This window comes from Adelges cooleyi, unplaced genomic scaffold (assembly GCF_023614345.1).
Source record: "Adelges cooleyi isolate 19-005CV unplaced genomic scaffold, UGA_ACOO_1.1 ACOO_flye_CR_arks_rails_tigmint_CR_PRNA_108, whole genome shotgun sequence".
Classification (NCBI taxonomy): domain Eukaryota; kingdom Metazoa; phylum Arthropoda; class Insecta; order Hemiptera; family Adelgidae; genus Adelges; species Adelges cooleyi.
In genome coordinates, this window is record NW_026095761.1 from 15,839,157 (window position 1) to 15,859,564 (window position 20,408).

Consider the following 20,408-nt stretch of genomic DNA (forward strand, 5'->3'; position numbering starts at 1 on the left):
ACAACTATCACAGTCGCACCACACCGCTGCAGCCGAGTCGCGCACACGCACGTCGCACACTCAACCGCACCGACGTCTCGTCACAGTCGGCCCGGAGTCGAAAACACGAGACGAGTTGTTGCGCGCCATTATCTCTTCATCGTCGTAATATCACCATCGTTTCGGCTTTCGGATTTATAAAAAAAAAAAAAAAAAAATTGTTTTTTTCCATAGTATATTTTTGTTTATTTATTATTGCCTATATATATATATTTATATATACTCGTAGTTTAATTATTATTGTTCGTTTCGTCCGCACCGAAGACGAGAGACGTTACTAAAGTTCCGTTTTGTTATTAATATTTTGTTGATTAAATTTTTTTAAAAATTTTTATCGCGTTTCGCCAATTATTTATCTACCGAGATCGCGTGACGTCATTGCCCAAAAGTGCGAACCGACTTGACCGATTTGGCCGCCGTCTGCGATCCGGTTCACCTGGAAATGCATCACTCCGGTATGTATATTATTATTGTTATTGTTATTGTTATTATGATCAAATTTATTTTAATATTGAAAAGTACGGGGGAAAAGTAAGTAATGCGCGATTTTCAACAATTATTAATTTTCGTCTTTAATATTTTTTTCTTGACACTGCGTTTAAGACATCCGAAACTAACAAGGTAATCTTGTCCTCTAAATGATTCCATTACATCTCAAATAATATTTTCTCTTGGAAAATGTGCACATTTATTATATCTCTCGTACTTTTTAATTGTTATTTTTTTAAGTTTAATTTATTTATTATTACCACCGTCCAAAGGATGTTGGGTTAGTACCTGTACGTAGGTATAGGTGTACTGGATTTAGGGCTTTCATTACGATCATATTATATTTTATACTCTATATAAATCGGTAAACCTCTTGTAAAATCCGTACATCGTCGATTAGATAAAAGTATAAACACTATCCGTTATTTGGTATTATTGTTTGGTGTACTGGTTGGCGAACTGCGGCGTTTTATCGCTTTGCGCAATACTACATTAGTCTGTGCCGCCGTTTAACAATATCACTATTACCATCATCATCATCATCATCGCCGTCGATAGAGCTATAGTATTAACTAATTTCCAATGCGGGCGCGTTCGACCAAAATCGCTTCCATTGTACTTAAATTATGGACGAATATTGCTACCGACGTCTGCGCGGTATTCACAAACGCGTTGCGGGGTGAGCGCGTGTGAATCGTGTGTTCTTCTGTTCGGGCGAAATTAAATATTCGCCTGTATGCAAATTTAAACCGGTTAACCCCTTAACGCGCCGCTTTTGTACCCTATACGGGACACACGGACATTTCGCTCCCATGTCCCGTATGAGAACGGCCGTTTTTTTTTGCTTCTTATTAGCCAGCAGATGGCCCCCAACGGTCTTGCTCACGAATGGAAAATTCCTCGAAGGGTCTTCGCGAAAAAACCCGCCAAACGGCTGACTTGACGAATGTAAAATCTATTTGCTAGTACCACACTAGTCCTGCGCGCCAAATGAAAGCTCGGTAAACTTGTCAAAAGTGCCTAATCCGATTGGACTTGCCCGTTTTATATACGTGTATTATGATATTTTAACCCTTTCAGGATGGTCGACATAATAATGTTATTTATCTGTCGTGTAACAGCCGTGCCTACCAGCCGGCTGACGTGTTTTCCTGACAGTTCTGCGACTAACACTAAACACTCTCCGTACCGAAAAGAAAAATGGACAACCGACCTTTTCGAAAGTTCAAAACTTGTCCCAAGCCCTATATACTGAGACTACATTTATCGTGGCATGGTAAGTCCCCCTGAGTGCTTAGAAACCTGGCAACATTTATGACTTACAGTGTTCCGCGTGTCCTATCAAATGTTTGTCGAACTTTCTGCAGACGACATGATATAATAATATTTATTGGATTCCACACGGAGTTGCCGGGTTTTTTCATAATGCTCAGATGCTTTTTTGTCAAAACTTAACGACATGTCAAGGACTCTTGCGCGATTGCAATTTCAGTACACACACACACCTGCAGCTGTCGTCCACCTGTATCAGTTTGTGTTGGATCGCGGGAAAGTTTTGTTGAGTCAAAACGGTTAAACTTCTCGACTGTCAACCCTTTTCCGCCAGCAGTAACATAGCAAAAGTAACAATAACATATTAGCCAACAACAACAGCCATAATTTGCGCAATATATTAATTTTGTCGAGAATTATGGCATGACCTGCGTTTTCATCCGAGGGGGGGATGGAGGAGATAATTGTTTTTGCATTTTATTGTCGTTATTGTGCCGTGTATAAGACAGCCGGCAAAAAAGGTGCGCCTACGCAACCCCTCCGCACCTAAATTGTAATTTTTCCACTGGTCCTCCCCTTCCCGTCGCTGCCGCCCCCGCTTTCATCGGTTAGTTAACCGTGCGCACTTCCTATTTCCCATCGCCGCTGCTCCGCACACGGTTACACAGTATTTTTTCCATAAACATTAGTTATTTGTTGGTCCGTTAAAAACAAATATATATGATATACAGGTAGGTAAAATGATAATTTCGCGTTCGGATGTAGGAAAATATAATATATACATTAAAAATAATTATATCTTCCGGTGGCAGTGGCGGTGGTCGGTCGTCGTCACCGCGCTCGTTTTTATTTCGATTCGACGCCGATAAATTGGCAAAAAGCAAACTCCAGAAACGTCATTATCATTATTTCGGCTTATCCAAATATTAATAAATAATAATTGTTTGTTTTTTTTCGTATTGTTGTATCTCCGACATTTAGCTGTTGACATTCGCCGAGCGTGTGCATGTGTGTATTTTGAATGGCGACAGTACAGATAAAGAAATGGCGATTGTCGTCGTCGCGGGTGTACTTTAATTTTTTGAACGTTATTATTTGAATAATGACAATTTTCGTGTTATACGCACGAAGACCGCCCGATAGATAACGAACACCACGGAGATGATGATGATGATGATGATGATAATGATAATGATAATGATAATGATAATGATGATGTTGATGTTGGTCGAAGAGAAAAAAAAAGTAATAATAATAATATAAACAAATAACGCGGATGTGTGTTCCATAGTTCATCGCCGTTTGCGCGGTTCTACGCTCATAGTAATAATAATATTATTATTACGGTTTGTGGCTAAAAATAAGCAAAACTACTATTTATACAGTCGTGTTGCGTAACGATCAAACGTTTTTGTTTTTCAGGGTCCTCCGTAGGCCGTACTATAGTTTTGTTAACGTTATGATGATATTTTTTTAACACACATTTCGAGATAGCACTGCAAACCGTGGGTATTTCTGTTGGAAATACTGCTGTGGTTTTCTTCGCCAAAACGTCTGCGGTTTTCCGGTTGCATATTGTCGTCGACATAACAAAAAACCTAGGGCGTCAGTCTTAACTCGACAATCGGAATGGTTCCCGTGGGCAATTTCAAAACGAGAGTACTTCGGTCGACCGACCGGAAGACAAAAAGGCGTCTGCATTCGCTCTACGCCGTCTTTCCGTTATACTCGGCTGCTAATATTTTGTCTACCTCTGGCAGCCTAGGATTCAGTTGTTTTTGTAGTGTCCCCGAGACAAGTTGAAATATACAGCAAAAGCTAGATTCAATTGAGAAATAATCTATTCTATCGACGATGGAGGTTTGTTTTTATTTCTAGCCGCTCACATTAAAATGGTACATAGAACAATATGTAAATTCGTTTGTTGCCCTCGAGCAGTAATTGTATCTAGGGATAAAAGTTCTAGTTTGTCAAGCGATGGGTAGGAGAAGCGTAGGGGTGGGGGGTAGATACGTGGTTTCGCTATTGTTATAATGGTTGTTATTTACCTTACGGGGGTGGAAAAAAGGCGTAAGAGGTAAATACAAATCTACGGCCGTATAGTATAGACAAGAGAGGCGATCGGCAACGACTAACGACCGTACGATTTATTGTTGTCCGTCGACCGTCGGTTGCGTTCGTGTACGGGAGATGATTATTTGAATACACAACCGTTGCGGTACGAGGTATAGTTTTTTTTTTTTATTACATTATTATGTATATATTATTATACGCGTCAAGTATGATTTATATGTAGTTTTTATTTATTTATTTTTTTTTTTTTGGCAAGGGTTTAAAAGGTTTGTGTTTCCCAGACGGCCCCGAACAGGTAGTCGGTAGTGATAGCGTAGCATAATAATATAGAGAAATTGAAGAGAAAGAAAAAGACACCCTCGGATTATTCGCCATCAGACCCAGACAATTGTCGTGTTTCGCAATTTCTTTCTTTTTGATTTTTTCTCCTTACCTACTTAAAACGTGAAAAATAGTTGCCACCGGCGGTCGACGTGATGGGGGGGGGGGAGGCGGTGGTTGTGTAGTCCGTCTGGGCAGACCACCAGACCATTATGTATATGTATATTGTATACCTAACGAAAATACCGTGGCGTGTCCCGTTCGAGGGTTGTTGTTGTGTCTGGGGAGCTGATTCCGTATTCGCGTACGCGGGCCAACGTGATGCCGTTATTGTATGTATACATAGTAATAACTAAAAAAAAAAAAAAAAGGAACGTTTTTTAAAAATAATTTTTTATGCCGGCGTGTGGGTGGTGTGTATACAGAGCGTTCCGATTATCTGATGCCGATGGCCGAGACACCACCCCAAATCGGCGTCTTACTAATTACTATTGATTATTGCTGAATCTCGATAAAAATAATATGACCTTCAATTCAACATTTCGTTTTTATAAAAACAGTTTTATCGACGTTTTAAAAATAATATTATTATTTGTGCGCCATTTCTTATAAAAACTAAGCATTTTAGAACAACATTCAGTCGTTACTATTTTATTGTTGGCCAGTTTTTTTCCGACTATAGTGTTGTTTTTGATTTGGCTCCTTATTTGAGAATCTATTTGAGCGATTTTAAGATATAGTTGGCATCCTTTGATGACTTCAGCGTCGGTCACCGCTCTGTATGCGGCGTCTGCGGGTTGTTAACCGGTTGTGCCGAGTTTACGGGGGTGGCTGAACGGCAGCAAACGTTGTTCACATGACCGAAAAACTATCAAAACGATACGGCTCGTTGTTCTTTGGACGTTGCTGTTATACAGGGTGTATAGACAATCGACAGTAGTGGTTGCCGTAGACGGTGATGATGTCATGGTCTGTCACTTAGGGAGTCGTTTTTTCAAACGACATTAAGCCGGCCGTGGGGACCAGGCACAGGTGTCTTTTTTTTCCCCATGTACATGTACTGGAGGTAATTTTGTGAGTACAGACGATTTCGGAGCTTACTTGAAGTCATATTAGGTCTAATTTCATCGTCGATGGCCCTACAATAAATGTATACAATCATTTTGCTTTTCGCTCCGAATTCGTGGCGTGGTGTTTTATATTATTATAATAATATTATGACAACAGACAACTTGATGATAATTATAATATTATAGCCGTTGTAGAGGTCAACGACGGTATTATCGCGTAGCAAAATAATTATTATCGTCGTTTCGTTTGGGTTCCGATAAAACGTCTAGACGGTCTAATTTTAAAATCACTTAGCGCACCTACACAATACCTAAATGATATTGGTTTTTGTAAAACGGCAAAATCTGGTAAGTCCGGTCGCTTGGACACGAATGTAGCGCGTTCGAGACGCCGCTAATAGATTAGCTCGGTCGTTATGATGATAATATGTTAGCCGATATTAAATCTAATAATATAAAATATATTATTTACAGAAGTACCGTTGTGCCATTTTTATATGGTTATTACCCAAACGGAATATATTATGTCATTGAAAAAACTAACTTTTACCGTTCAGTACCTTTTTTTGCATTTTCATAAATTGCAACTAAATTGTATTGTCCAATTTTCACTACAGCGTGGAGTTCCAACTGAGAAATAGTATTTAATTTATTATGTGTATTCTACTATTGTTTAAACGACAAAATGAATAAAAAGGTTACAGGGACTTAAGGGTACAGCGAATACTTTTGACTGTGACTACTTTTATCCAATTAAAATGCATATGTTTTTATGTCGAATTTCAATTTCTTTTTCAGGTTTGTTATTACATTGAGAAGAAAAACTGTTTGACGTTACATAATAAAAAAAACGCAAAGATGACCAACAACCATATAAACACGATCGCTGGACAGGACCAGCAATACTGTCTGCGGTGGAACAACCACCAAACGAACTTGACTAACGTGTTCGTTCAGCTTTTCCAGTCTGAAGAGTTCACGGACACCACGCTGTTCTGCGAGGGTGGGCCGCCGGTGAAATGCCACAAAATGGTGTTGGCCGCGTGTTCGTCTTACTTCCAGTCGGTGTTCGCCGAAGTCCCTGGCAAACATTCGGCTGTGGTGCTCAAAGACGTGGGCCACGCCGAAATGAAGGCCATCCTCGATTACATGTACAAGGGTGAAGTGAACATCGCGCACGATCAGTTGGCCGCGCTGCTCAAAGTCGCCGAAATGCTCAAGGTCAAGGGCTTGGTCCAGGACAACTCGTACCATTCGCCGGGCGCGACGGCCACCGTCGACGAAGACCGCAATATCATCAGCACCTCGTCGCCCAACCACGTGTCGCCCGACGGTAATACGAGCGCTCCCAAAGACCTGGCAATCAACATCAACAACAACAATGAGCACAACGGTTCGCCGCCACACAGCACCGGCATCAGCCACCAGTCGCCGTTCTACAATAAGAACTATTACGGCAAGTCGATGTCGTCGTCTCCGCCGCCGTTGACCGAACACAGGGCCGGTAGGAGCAACGTGCCCATGTGGCCGATGCCTGCACTTCAGATGTCCTCGACGCCTGTCACCAACGCCATGTTTGGCGGCACGTACGACACTATGGTGGCCGGATACCCCGGCATGTCGCCACTTCGCCGTAAAAAGCTGTCCAGCATGCTGATGGGCCGCGACACCCCCATACTGCGAACGGTTCTGGGACAAGGCCAAGCGGATTCGTCTCAGCAACTCGCGCCGGCCATGTACGGCGGCTCCGAGGCGATGGAACATCACCGACCGCAATCTAACGGATCTGAACACAGCAGCCAGTTTTCAAAAGTAAAAACTTGTTTTTTTTTTTTTAATTGAATTAACATACTTACAATTTACGTTAACACTCTATTTACTATGTTTATCAAACATTTTACTACACCAATTTTGTTTCTGAAAATTAACGTTTCGTGTTTATTTTACAGATAAAAATTGAAGGATCAGAACCACATTCGCCTTACCCTCCTGATATGTCCATGAACGATGATGAAGAAATTATGAGAGTGAGTTAAACTATACGTAATAAGAATTATTTGGTATTTGGAATGAGATCGTTTTTTACAATGTCTTACTAAAAACAGTTATCGTTTGTTGTAGACTCTGTGCCTACTCAATTTCTTTATATTATTTAAACATAGTAAAGTGAACACTGTTTATTGCTAAAAAATAATTTTAACTACTTTTTAAGTATAATTACTGTTAGTATGGTCATTGGTAAAACGTGTTCCATACTTCCATGATTGTCGTGCACATTATTTCACCGGCAACTAATAAGCGCACTGCAATAAATTAATATTCATACCTGAAAGTAAATGTCACTATATAATAACAATGCAATAAAATTAGATAATAATTTTGTATAACATAACATAGTTACTTATGAGTTACTTACTAAAATACCAAACATTTCTTAGTGAAAATATTACAATGTATGTATATATACCAAACCATAATTATAATAAATTAAATTTTTGTAGATGGGAAAAATGAACAATTCGTCTTCTCCACAATCAATGTATGGAGATTCAAAAGGTATTTAATTTTTTTAAAACTTAAAATAACTACTATTACTTGTTCTGTTAGAAATATTATAATTCTCCTTCTTATTTTAGAAAATTGAAAAAAACTATATTTAATTTAAAATTTGTATATTAAATAGGAGGTGTTGTAACTCCGGGAATCGCAACATATGTGCCGTCTCATAAACCCGAATGGAAACGATACAAGCAGTATACAAGACAAGACATTATGTCGGCAATAGATGCAGTTCGAACGGGCATGAGCGCATTACAAGCATCTAGAAAATTCGGAGTTCCTTCGCGTACCCTTTACGATAAAGTGAAGAAACTTGGCATAACTACAAGTCGTCCATTTCGCAGATCTGGGGTTAATAACGGCAATTTAGGTTTTGCATATGGATTAGGCCAAGGCACTAGTGGTGTTATGTTCCCGGGACAGATGTCTGGACCCGAAGATGAATCTGGTAATTCTTCAGCTATGGAACATGCTACTGCTGGCTTTTTACATCACGCGCTTGGCCTATCTGGAGTATCTATCAAATCCTCTGATCACGAGACGTCCAACAATGGTCATTCGCCTCGCTCAGACAGAATGGAAGACGGTGGTTCGCCCTGCAGTCCTGAACTGATCAAATACGCCGGGCACAGGGAAGACACGCGATCACCAACTCCCACAGACAATGATGACCAAGCACAGGATCTGTCTGTATCTCGTAAGTCTGAGTCTTCTGTGCAAGCGACACCCACATCCAGGGTTATTATGGCACCTATAAGTCAAACACCCTCCGTGCCCATGTTAGCTGCTGGAAACGACGACAGGGACTAAAGTTTGTGGTTAAGTTTCAAAGGGAAGTGTGTGCAATCCAAATTCAAATATTGAATTTAACTGAACCCCAAATCTTAATTCTAGGCTATTGGATAAATACTGTCTAGCCCTTCTTTAGCTTTAGTCGTACTGTCCAAAAAAATGAGCTTTGGCCTATAATAGTGACATACCAGGGTTGTTAGTTGGAGCACTACAGATTGTATTGTTGGTTTGAAAAATAACTCTTTATAATGAAATTGTTTTTAAATTTTAGTTGATACTTTTATTAATTTATTATTGATATACTTTTGGACCAGTCGAACTTTGAAAAAATATTGAATAAAACCTTAAGTACATATTTTGTACATAAATTCTATTTAAAATCTGTATTCTAACGTAATTTAAAGTCTGACAAAAGAGTAATCAAAATAACTGTCGTTTCAAGTAGCCAATCAAATAATTTGTTGTCGACAATATCTGTTCTTGGATGTATGTCGTTAACGAACTTTGTTCAATCCATCAACTGCTCAATTATTGTTATTCAAGAGTTCCTCTTAACAAAACCTACCTAAAGCTATAGGTACCCCGATTGTAAATACCTCAATCAATAGGTAAAAAGTAAATATTTAATAATAATAATAATATATAAAAAAAAAAAAATTGATTTAATTATTATTTTATTATTATTATTATAAAATGGTTATTCACTTTACCCTCACTTAAATGATTCCCTCCATTTATTATTATTATTACTATTATTTTTTCTTGAAACAGATATTATCTCAAACCGCATAAGACTGCTACTTGTTAAAAATATTATATGTAGTTAAGTAGTAAATAATAATAGAATACATATTGTGGTATAACATTTGTTTAGTTAATTTAAACCAAGGAGACTGTTTTTTTAATGTTAAATCTACACTGGTACCTTACAATAATAAATAACTAATGTGTTCATACAGTTCTATGTCAATATGTTACATAATCATTGTTAAAGATTAATTTTGTCAATGCTCAGTGTGTTAAAAACAAAATGAAATTCATGTGTTCATTAGTTTTAGAAAATACCACTTCGGGGCCAATAATAACATAAACAGTTACATTTCACATAGATAAATAATAAGACTGAGTAGCCTTAATTTGTAAAAGAACTGATTCATAATTTGACTGGTTTGATTTAAACATTTTCGTCTTTGTTCTTATTGAAGTTACACAAACATGTTATTAAAGAATAAAAAGACGGAAATTTAAGACTGAGTTGGCTTTTCGTTATACAATATAAAAATTAAAATTAAAAAAAAATATTAATTGTTTATAGAATTTAATTGTAATATTAATTTAGTTTCAATTCACTTTTAAGTATGTAATAGATCTACTAAAGTATATAATTCTTATATGAATTTACTTGCCTGGGCGTAATGCAATTTAAACATGTTTAGCTTTGTTGTTTTCTTTTCATTTCACATGTTCATGTTTTAAGCAGGACTGTTAAACTATTATAATTTAGTAAAATTTAAGTTATTTTTGTTTCTTATTTAATTTACAATTGTCTGGTTTGTGTAAATTATTAATAGACTAAATGTAGTTAAATAAGTATTTTTTTATAACTATTTGGTGTTCTGTTTAAAGTACATTTCGAAGTAAAATTAAAAAAGTATTTATCTTTTTTATAATCAACACACTTTCTAATTAAATTACATTTTTTTTAAATGGTAAGTTTTTGAATCATTGTTTTATTTTTGTTCGACTATTTTGGGTTTCATTAAGGGTCTTTATCTAGATTATGATAAGAAATATTAAATTTATTATATATTTTGTTAAAAAATATATTTATTGATATTTATATATTTATATATACTATTATTATTTTATTTTCGACTAAATTTGTTTAATTATTTTGGTCATTGAAAAATGTTTGGTTTGTGTTTTGATAAAATATCTTAGGATTTCTTAACATTATAATGTTAATAAAAGTTGAAATTATTGAAAAATGATTTGAAGAGGATAACGTAATTATAAATGAAAATTAAATTAATACTTGAGTTTAATGAAATTATAATTTTGGTTGAGTAAGGTATGAAAATTAAATTAATTACATTTGTATTGAAAGTGCAGGTGCAATTACGGATAATTTTTTTTGTACAATAAGGACCTTTTTTTTTATTGTTTAGGATTATTATATTAGTTATAGTTATTACTATTATTACTTTAATATAAATTTCAGTTACTTTTGTCATATATATTATTTTTTACTAATTTTTTTTAGGAAAATTGTTTATTAGGTTTAATATTTAAATTTATATTTATTATATAAATACTTTAATTATATTACTATTTTATCTCATACATTAGATGTGCATATTTTTCTTACATTGTTTTGTTACATCATATACAAATTATTATCATGTAATAATTATTTATTTATTTTTTATTATAAGACTGAATATTGTTCTAAGTTTGTCAAACATAATTTATAAATCATGTTTTACTTCTCTTCGATTTTTGTAAAAAAGAAACAAAAAATACTCACTTCATTTTGGTGTATCCCTATACATTTTACTATATATTTTAATAATAGTAATTAGATATACAAATATCTAAGTAGTTATTCTTTATATACATATATTATGTAAACTACTCTACTGATCTAAGATAATAAAAAGCTATTGGAAAACTAGAGTGTTGTTCAATGTTTATAAGTTATAACAATGAAAGTAAATTGTTATACTTATTATTCTAGATACTTACCCACAATTTTAATTTTGAAGTCACTAATACGAAAGTTGAATTTTGAAGGTCGTGTTTTGCATACAAGTGTTATTTCGGATATACCGATTTTTAAAGGGTACAGTAAATGTATTTAAATTTGACTATGAAGAGATGATAAATTTCTACACAACAAAAAATTGTTTGTGAAATGACGAACAATAGTTTGTACAAAGTTGGTTTTTTTTTCCACTAGTGTCGGTAGAGAGCCTTAAAAAATAATATTTTAACTAGTAACTTTGATAAAGAAACTGCCAGTAATAATTCATTAATTCTTGCCTATAGAACAAGATGAAACTGAAAAACAGCTCAAAAAAAATGTCATTCCTAAACATTATTTCAAATTATATTCTCTAACAAACCATGTCTAATATATCTGAGCCATCTACAGGTGTATAGTGCTGTACACCCCTGTCTCAAAAAATGTATTGTTATACACCCAATTTTCCAGCGTTAAAACATATTTTCACAGGATAGGTTTTACTCGCTTCGTGATGGTTATAGAGCAAAAACACCTGAACAAAAACGAAAGACGACAAGACTTTGGAAACAATGTGGTGCTTTTATTCTAAAACCAAATTTAAGCGAGTTATTTTCAGTCTGCTTAAACTTGTAGAGATGTAAAAACATATGAAAATCACTTTCAAGAATCCTGTGATAGTCCGAAAAATAAATTAACTACCAAAATAGAGTATAGGATAAATTACAATTCCCCCTCCCCTATCAAAACTGTTTTGCGCAGGACAAGTATGTGAGGCCAGTATTAGCAGTAGATTAACCAAACTTCCATATACGGTTTTAAGCAAAATCTAACATATTTTTACCTAAAATCACGATTTAAGATAATTTATTAATTCATGCTAAAAAGTAACACTTATCCTGGAAATTTCATGTGAATAAAATTTTTTACATCAAAAATTTGCTCTTGTAATACAATAATCAAGTTAAAATAGGGAAATTCGGAAATCGTGCAAATAAGAACCACCCTAATGAGTAGAAGTGCTGAGGCAAGAGGCACAGGGACCGACCACACAAAAATGATCAGGTGGATTCAAATCAATCTTAACAGAAGTAGACCAGCTCACGCTATTTCTTGTCGATTTCGAGTTGGGAAGCCAAGGCTAAAGCATGTTCCATTCTAAAAATGAATCTTCACGAAAAAATAATTTTGATTGTGCATAAGTTACCAAAAACGTATTTATGTTATAAAGTTATATGAATTATATAAAGTTCTTCTCTATCCAATTGTAAAAATTGTATATAGTTATTGTAAATTTATTTATTCGTATGAAAAAAAATATTCGAATGGTGTATTTGACCGGGAGGGCTATAGCTAACTTTATGCCAGTTCGGTCGCCTGAGGGTGCATGGCATTTCTGTCATGCTTATTGTAAATAACGCCCTCAAATTCTTATCCCCCGCAAAACCATTTTCACGGATAAATTACAAATGGGTAGCGTCCTCTTAAGTTGATCAAAAATGTATAAAAAGTGTAGAATATTAAAATGTTTGCTCAATAACAAGTATTTCCTTGAAAGTTAATTTGGTTTTCTTCAACGTAAGTCAACAATTGATGCACATTCCTTGTTAGGCGGTTTGAAAACGGGTAGTTTTTAAGGGGTTTAATATAGGCAATATTAAAGAAAAAAGGGGTTTTAATAAATTTCAACCGAGTCAATTTATTTTTTGGTTAATTTTTATAAAATTTTTTAAAAATACCCCTTTTTCTTCAAAATTGAGAAAAATATCCAACAAATTACATATTTTTCAACTTAAAATAACGATACTCTATAACATTTTAAAAAATAGCCCAATATTTCCAAATTTGTATGGAATATTCCTTGAACATAGTACTACTGATAAACATTGACAAACAAAAAAAATATCTTAAACCTTTAGAAGGGATAGCAATGTTTTATTTATTTCATTTTTTCAAGTAGATTTAGGAATTTAGGTCTGAAAATAAGACCGAAGGTAGGCCTAGAATAGAACTCTAGCACATAAATAAAAAATCTCAAAAGTCTGAGAAAAATACCCCAAAAAGGGGCAATTACACTTTGATTGTAGTCAATTTACAATTTTTATTGTAGGGCATCTTGCTAAATAAGAGGCAAATATTTTTTTTTAATGCCTCAGAATTTTTTTTAAAAATTAAGATTTATTAATTTCAAGAAGTTATTTCAAAATATAAATAAAAAAAGTAGACGAAAAAAGGTGTTTAAAAAGTAATAAAATTTTATATTTTCTTAATTTTTTGGTTGCGATTTCATTATGTTTTTAAATCCATTTTGTATGCTATATTTTTTTCCTAAAGCAATTGTAGCCAGTTAAGACACTTATTAGTTATTAATTATTTTAACAAATAAAATAATAAGTGGATAATAAAATTATACAGATTATAGGTCTTGAACAGACATTAAGCGGAGACGATCGATATTGAAATTGATAAGACTGGCAATCCGTAATGCAAGGGATATTATGTCATTTATAGGGATAGGTAGGCGGATAGACCCCATAATTTTTTTTTATAATAAAATAAATTTACTATGAGGGTAGGTGTAACTAAGCTTATGAATTATTATTGTTATGGTCCGGTTCATGTTTTTTGTAACACATATTTTTTTTTTCATATTTTCGGTATTTAGTATTGACAGAATATTTTGGATTTTTTAATTTGGGTTTATCTATAAACCAATAAAATAATGACAATATAAGATAATTTTTTTTAAATAGAGAATTATGTTATAGCAAAATTAGTAGGTATTATCAAACGAAAAAGAAAAGTCATTTATTTTGTTTTTATAATGTGTGTTTTTTTTTTGAAAGAAGTTAATTTTTTTTAGAAATTATCATCAGATAATTATTGTACAATTAAATATATTAATTTTTTTTTAAAACAATTAGACTGTGGTTACAATTATTATTAGTAAATTGTTTTTTCCTCTTTTGCGGCTCAATTCAAATATTTATTGCATTAACAAAAAACTACCTATCCGCCCCGGGTCATTTAATATATAGGTATATGTAGTTTTTTTTTGTAGATAAATTTTAATTTTTTTGCTTTGAACAATGTAGATTATAGAGCAACGGCGAACCCAATTTGATTAGAGAACCATTTTCTTCTTCTAAAATTAAAAATATGATTAAATATTTGAAAATATTAATTTCTAGTTATTTGCTATTATGGATTTTGACGTTTTTTCTAAATTTTAAGCGAGAGGCTCTGAATATAAGCCCCGCTTGCAAACCCCTTCCCCCTCTAATGCCGGTCCCGCTTCTAGAATTCTATACCAAATGGTATTAGAGTATAGACAGTATAATAGTATAATTCGAGTATAATACTATAGACACACATTGAAGTAATGACATTATAATTTATAATATTATTAATAAAAAAATGAGATTAGATATAATAAACACAGCTGTTATCTATTTTGATAAACAACAAAATCATATCATAGAATAACTTCTTTTCTGTGATCATACTATCTGTGATAGTATCATACTATTTACATTTAACTGTTGCCAAGATTAAACATACGATTAAAGGAATATTCGATTGATTAACCTCAATAATAGAATAATATTAAGGGACTCTTAAAAGTCTAGTTTTATTAATAATTTAATCGGTTTTTTGTTATACTTGTAGTTTAAATTCAATTCCTTTGTAGTTTGTTCGTGTTTACAGTGTCATAATTATTTAAGTTGTGTATATTGTTATTTGGTTAAGTTTTCCCAATAAAACAACAAATCTTGAATATTTCGTGAAACTAAGAAGTCAAACTCATGATAATCGACCATACTCATTTTGTTAAATAGTGTTTATAATTATATTGAATTCTATTTACAATAATGAGTAAAGAAAAAGAGAGCATCACTTTGTTAAATATAAGGTAAGTATTAAAGGCAAATTACTGGTTCAGTATAGTTTACTCAGTGTAAACATTAAAACAATTGGAAAACAGATTTTGTTTGTAGTTATAAAAATATCCAAAATTGTATGATGTTTCATTTTCATAGTAGGTGTACGTTGCATTTATTGGATATAATTTTGTCGCCATATTTCTTATAGTATTTGTTGGCCTCTAAAACTTTTTTGTTAACAATATCCATTTACTACTTTGGTTAACTTAAATGAAAAATTAAGAAAATTGTGATTTCTTTTTTAGAAGTATGGATGAGCTAAACAGTGAAGACAGTTACGACGGTACATTAGTTATTGATGAGAAAATCATTGATTATGAAACCATTGAGTTATCTGATGATTCTGATGCAGAACTCGGCATGGCTGATTTTAATGATATCAAAGTAATTTCTTCTAGTTCAGAAAGTTCAACAGATACAGATCAATCACTTACATGCTCACATTGTTCGAAATTATTTTCTGACAAAGAATCTCTTTATAATCACATTAGTACATATCAAGGTGGCTGTAATACCGAGCTATATAAAAATGTTAAAAAAAGACGTAAGGGACAAGAGCCAAAAGCAAAACCGGCCATTGTTAAAAAGGGACGCAAAAGATCACCGAAAAACTTTTTTTTTAATGATGTTCCTAAAGCTATTCCATTAGGTTCACAAACTTCACCAATTATGTCTAACCAAAACCCAACTAATGAGAGTTCAATGCCATCATTACGTCAAATACTCATTGAAGAAATAGAGCCAGAGTATCCATGTTCAGTGTGTGGTCAAGTATTCCGTCATAATATAGCATTGATATTTCATTCAAATACTGTTCATAAGGAAGTAGATGGTGAGGATATAAGTACTAAGCAAAAACCGATAAACAAAATGGTTAGGAAGAAAAAAAATTGTAAAGACAGTGTGATTAAGCCTCAGAAAACCGTAGAAGTTAGTGAGCCAATTTCAGATAAAATTGATTTAACATTACTTCCTGATTTTAAAAAAGACACAGTAATAAATAGAATAAAATCATATATACACAGTAGTAGCAAAGACCAGGCAATTTGCATTTTATGCAATGTAGACTTCAAAACAACTAAAAAGGCTATGGCTCACGTTGAAGATAAACATATTTTGGAAAAGTTTGAGTGTGGCTATTGCAATATGAAATTTGTATATGAGCTTAAATTGCGCAGCCACATGGCAAAGAGGCACAAAGTAATTGTTGTTGACAGATGTATAAAATGTTTGAAAATGATAAGCAAAGAAGAGTGTGAATCACATTTAAATAAATGTAAAGGTAACGAAAAAGTACTGCAAATTAAAAAAGAGACTGACCAAAGTGTGACAAACGAAAACTAAATTTGATGTTTCAATAGTAAGTGCTTTTCAACTTTACAAATTAACATATTACAGATATAATTAGTTCATACCCATTTAATAGATATAGTAGATAATACATCCATGTAAGTGATTATCTCTAAAAAAAAACAAAAAGATACTTTCAAACCGGATATGCAAAATTACCTATATGTTGAAAACTATAATCCAAAAAATGGGCCCTTTTCTGATACTGGTATATATATATAAATAAACTAGTATCTGTGGATATAAATTTTACAGACCATAATATAGTCTGTTAAAAAAATGTATTACAGACTACTAATCAATAGGGCTAAGAACTAATTGACTTAAAACATTAAAAAAAAAATGTACTATATAATCGCCTTAAAAATCTTTTATTTATATGTTGGTATTGAATACAAAAATAAAAAAAACATTTAAAGGAATTTATTAATTAATTTATAATTATTATTTAAATAGCTCAAAGCTGGGACTAATATCGTGTTACCTATCTGTAAATTACAAACATTTATACATTTTTTTTTTCAATAGCGCAGCAACATTTATTTTAAGAAATTTGAATTTGTTTTGTTTCATATTTATTTATATAAAATATATATATATATATATAATATTTATTTTATAATATATAAAATTGTTAGTTTAAACCAAAAATAAAGTTCAAATATTTCAATTATTTTTAAAAATTGAAAAAAAAATGACTGTATAGACTAGATTTTAGAAAAAGTGAGAATAATGGTTGCATTGTGGAATTTTGCTTTTCATTATAAAATTTTTGTAGATGAGCATCATATTAATATAAAAATACTAATCAATATACAAAGTATAAAATTTAGCAGCATACAGCTTTTAACAAAATTGAATATAATAAATTGGTTTCACAGCAATAATTTTACAAAATTAAAATATTATTTAGGTTAATCCAGTGAAACATTTTTGATTCATCGTATTAAAATTTACATAAAAATTGTAACTTTTGTAATCATTTTCCTTTGATTATGCCACTTGCCATTTTTGATACCTCATTTCTCTCTAGGTTGATTGTTCCAAAAAAAAAATAACCATTTAAGGAATAGTTGGAAAATTAACATAATAATATTATTACATGTTATTATGTAATGTGTGTTTAAACACTATTTTTAGTTTTAGAAAATGTAAGTATTACATTAGTTTTACTGTTCAATAGACACATGGTTATGCTTGTCTGTCGAATTTTTGTAACATAACATCTATTAAAAATTGCATACAATTTTTAGAATACCTTTTGAATTAATCAAAGCAATGGGTTAGTATTAAAAGTGTAAAAATTATATTATTTTTAGACATGCACTATTTTTAAAAATACATTTTAGTTTCCTTTTAATTGTGTGAATATAGTGTTTTGATTATTATTTAAATACTCGTTACATTAACATTTTTTTAAAAATATTTAATTGCTATAAATTATAATATGCTTATTGGAAGCATTTCACCTAAAAATAGTTAATATTAAATAATATAATGTTTTTGTGTTTTATTATAATTTCAAAATTGTAAATTGTAAATTGATAATATTGTCTTGCCAATGATATACTATACTAATTACCATACTAGTTTTAAAAATATAGGGGTAATATCATAATGACTAATAATAAAAAAAACAAACATTTATTTCTTATCTTCTGTTAAAATTTTAACTTTAAAATGTTTATAATCTCTAGCATAAAAAAAAAATATCTAAATATAATTGGTGATAAAATGTATATGCTGTCATTATTATTTTAATTTTATTTCACAATAACAAATATTATTTACAAGATATACCTTTATCACCTTTCTTTTTAATCGTCAGTATAATTTGTATTTTTAAATTAAAAATGTCTATTAATTATTCCTACCTCAAACATACACACGTGTACGCCTCCAAAATTAAAAAAATCCCAAATTAAGGAACTCTTATATATATATGTGTACACTATGAAAAGTCCACCATTAGATTAATTTATTTTCTAACTATAAGATTTATTATTTATGAGCAATAAATCAATTTCGTATTAAATATGAAACTTGTAATATTTAATAGATAAACCAATTTTTAATTAATTTAAACGTATAGATATTTTTTTATGAAGGTTAGATTTCTATTGTCAAATGTCATAACTAAAATAATAAATAAGATAAAGATATTGTCAAATTGTAAATTATTTAACAGTTGAAGCCATAAAATATTATTTATTACCATTAACTAGGATAAATCCGGGATCCCAATAGTGGGTATATATCAAAAATAGGTAAATGCATCACTTGTAGCCACTATTGCAATTTACTCTTAGCTTAATGTGTATTTTATGTATAATTTAGTTGTAATTTACATTTCCTATTAGAATAAACTCGTTAAAGTATAAATTAATATCGATAAAAAATATTTATTTTTTTTTAGTACTAAATAATGAAAAATATATTTGTGATGTCAAGGTAGAAGTTGATATTTTGCAGTTTTAGGGAACTGTTACGGGTCACCACACTAAACTTAAAACCAAAAAATAAACTTTTTGTTGTATCACCACAGTTTTTGATATTCTTTACAATTATAAAAGTAACAAGTAATTCAACTCAAAATATATTTACAACATCTATGTATGTTTTATATATATAAATTCAATCCGTTTTTATCAATATTCCAAAGTAACAAAAAATGTATCAGTGTCGTTTCTGCAATCATCAATTCAATATGTATTTATTCCTAGACTATAAAATATACATATTATATTATTTTATAAACAATTATTTTTGATAACATTATGTATTAATATACTAGTATTACCAATTAATTTTTTTTTATAAATTAAAAATATCTAAGAAAATATGTATTTAATTAGTTTTGTGTGTGAATTTTTTTTATTTGTATTGAAAAGCAATAATGTTTGTTTGTTATGTCGTAAGATTATGCTTTTTTAATTTAATAGTTATTGCTGTAATACTATTTGGTTATAAATTAAAAATTAAGTAAAAAGTTGTAACACAGTTATTACGCTGTTGGAAATTTTATATAAAAGTTAATTTATTGTCAATTTTCAAAACCCAAAAGATACATGTTAAATGATTAGTGAATATGTGTAAACATTTAGTCATACCTTAGACTGATACTATATACTAATATAAAATATTCTTGTTTTAATTTTTTTTTTTAAATTTGTACAATGTATAGATTTTGTGTTGTCGCTAATTTATTTAAGCGTGATTTATAAACTCCAATAAAAGTACCCTAGTCATATTTAAAAGCAGTTTTAATTTTATATTTTTAACAAATAAAACAAGACCACTAAATAATTTTAATATTAAAATAATGGTTTATTTTAATAGTTATACATATTATTTCAACATGAAATGAAAAATCCAGTTATTCACTGTTTATATTTTGCTTATCTAGTATTAAACAGATTATACCAATTAGCAAAAACATTACGCCCAGCATAGTACCTGAAATAATATATTATTGCAAATTATTATTCCAAATATGAAATATTCAACATTTACTAATGTCACAAGTTTGATGCATTATTTAGTTAATTCTTAAAGTGGCGTTTGATAGAAACATACAGTACCCGTAATGTAAAACCTAGCCAATTCATTAAAGGAATATTTTTATGTAAAAAAAAAAACCAACGCAGTTGAGCCGGGAGGCATATGAGGTTGGAGTAGTAAAGTTTACAGGAACAACTCAAATTTATATAACTACTTTAAAATTTAAAGTGATTCTCAACATGAAACAGTGTAGAT

At 31.4% G+C, this 20,408-nt stretch overlaps 2 protein-coding genes across 2 annotated transcripts; both read left to right on the forward strand.

The window, feature by feature from the left end:
* On the forward strand, positions 1-9,898 carry LOC126840651 (uncharacterized). Its single transcript, XM_050576531.1, has 5 exons — positions 1-494; positions 6,063-7,076; positions 7,214-7,291; positions 7,766-7,820; positions 7,948-9,898. Exons 2-5 carry the CDS (start codon positions 6,123-6,125, stop codon positions 8,631-8,633), a joined length of 1,773 nt encoding a protein of 590 aa, XP_050432488.1. The 5' UTR covers positions 1-494; positions 6,063-6,122; the 3' UTR covers positions 8,634-9,898.
* A 5,016-nt stretch (positions 9,899-14,914) lies between these two features.
* LOC126842847 (uncharacterized) lies at positions 14,915-17,161 on the forward strand. Its single transcript, XM_050580041.1, has 2 exons — positions 14,915-15,271; positions 15,548-17,161. The coding sequence occupies exons 1-2, from the start codon at positions 15,231-15,233 to the stop codon at positions 16,644-16,646; spliced, it is 1,140 nt and encodes a 379-aa protein (XP_050435998.1). The 5' UTR covers positions 14,915-15,230; the 3' UTR covers positions 16,647-17,161.
* Positions 17,162-20,408: the final 3,247 nt, after the last annotated feature.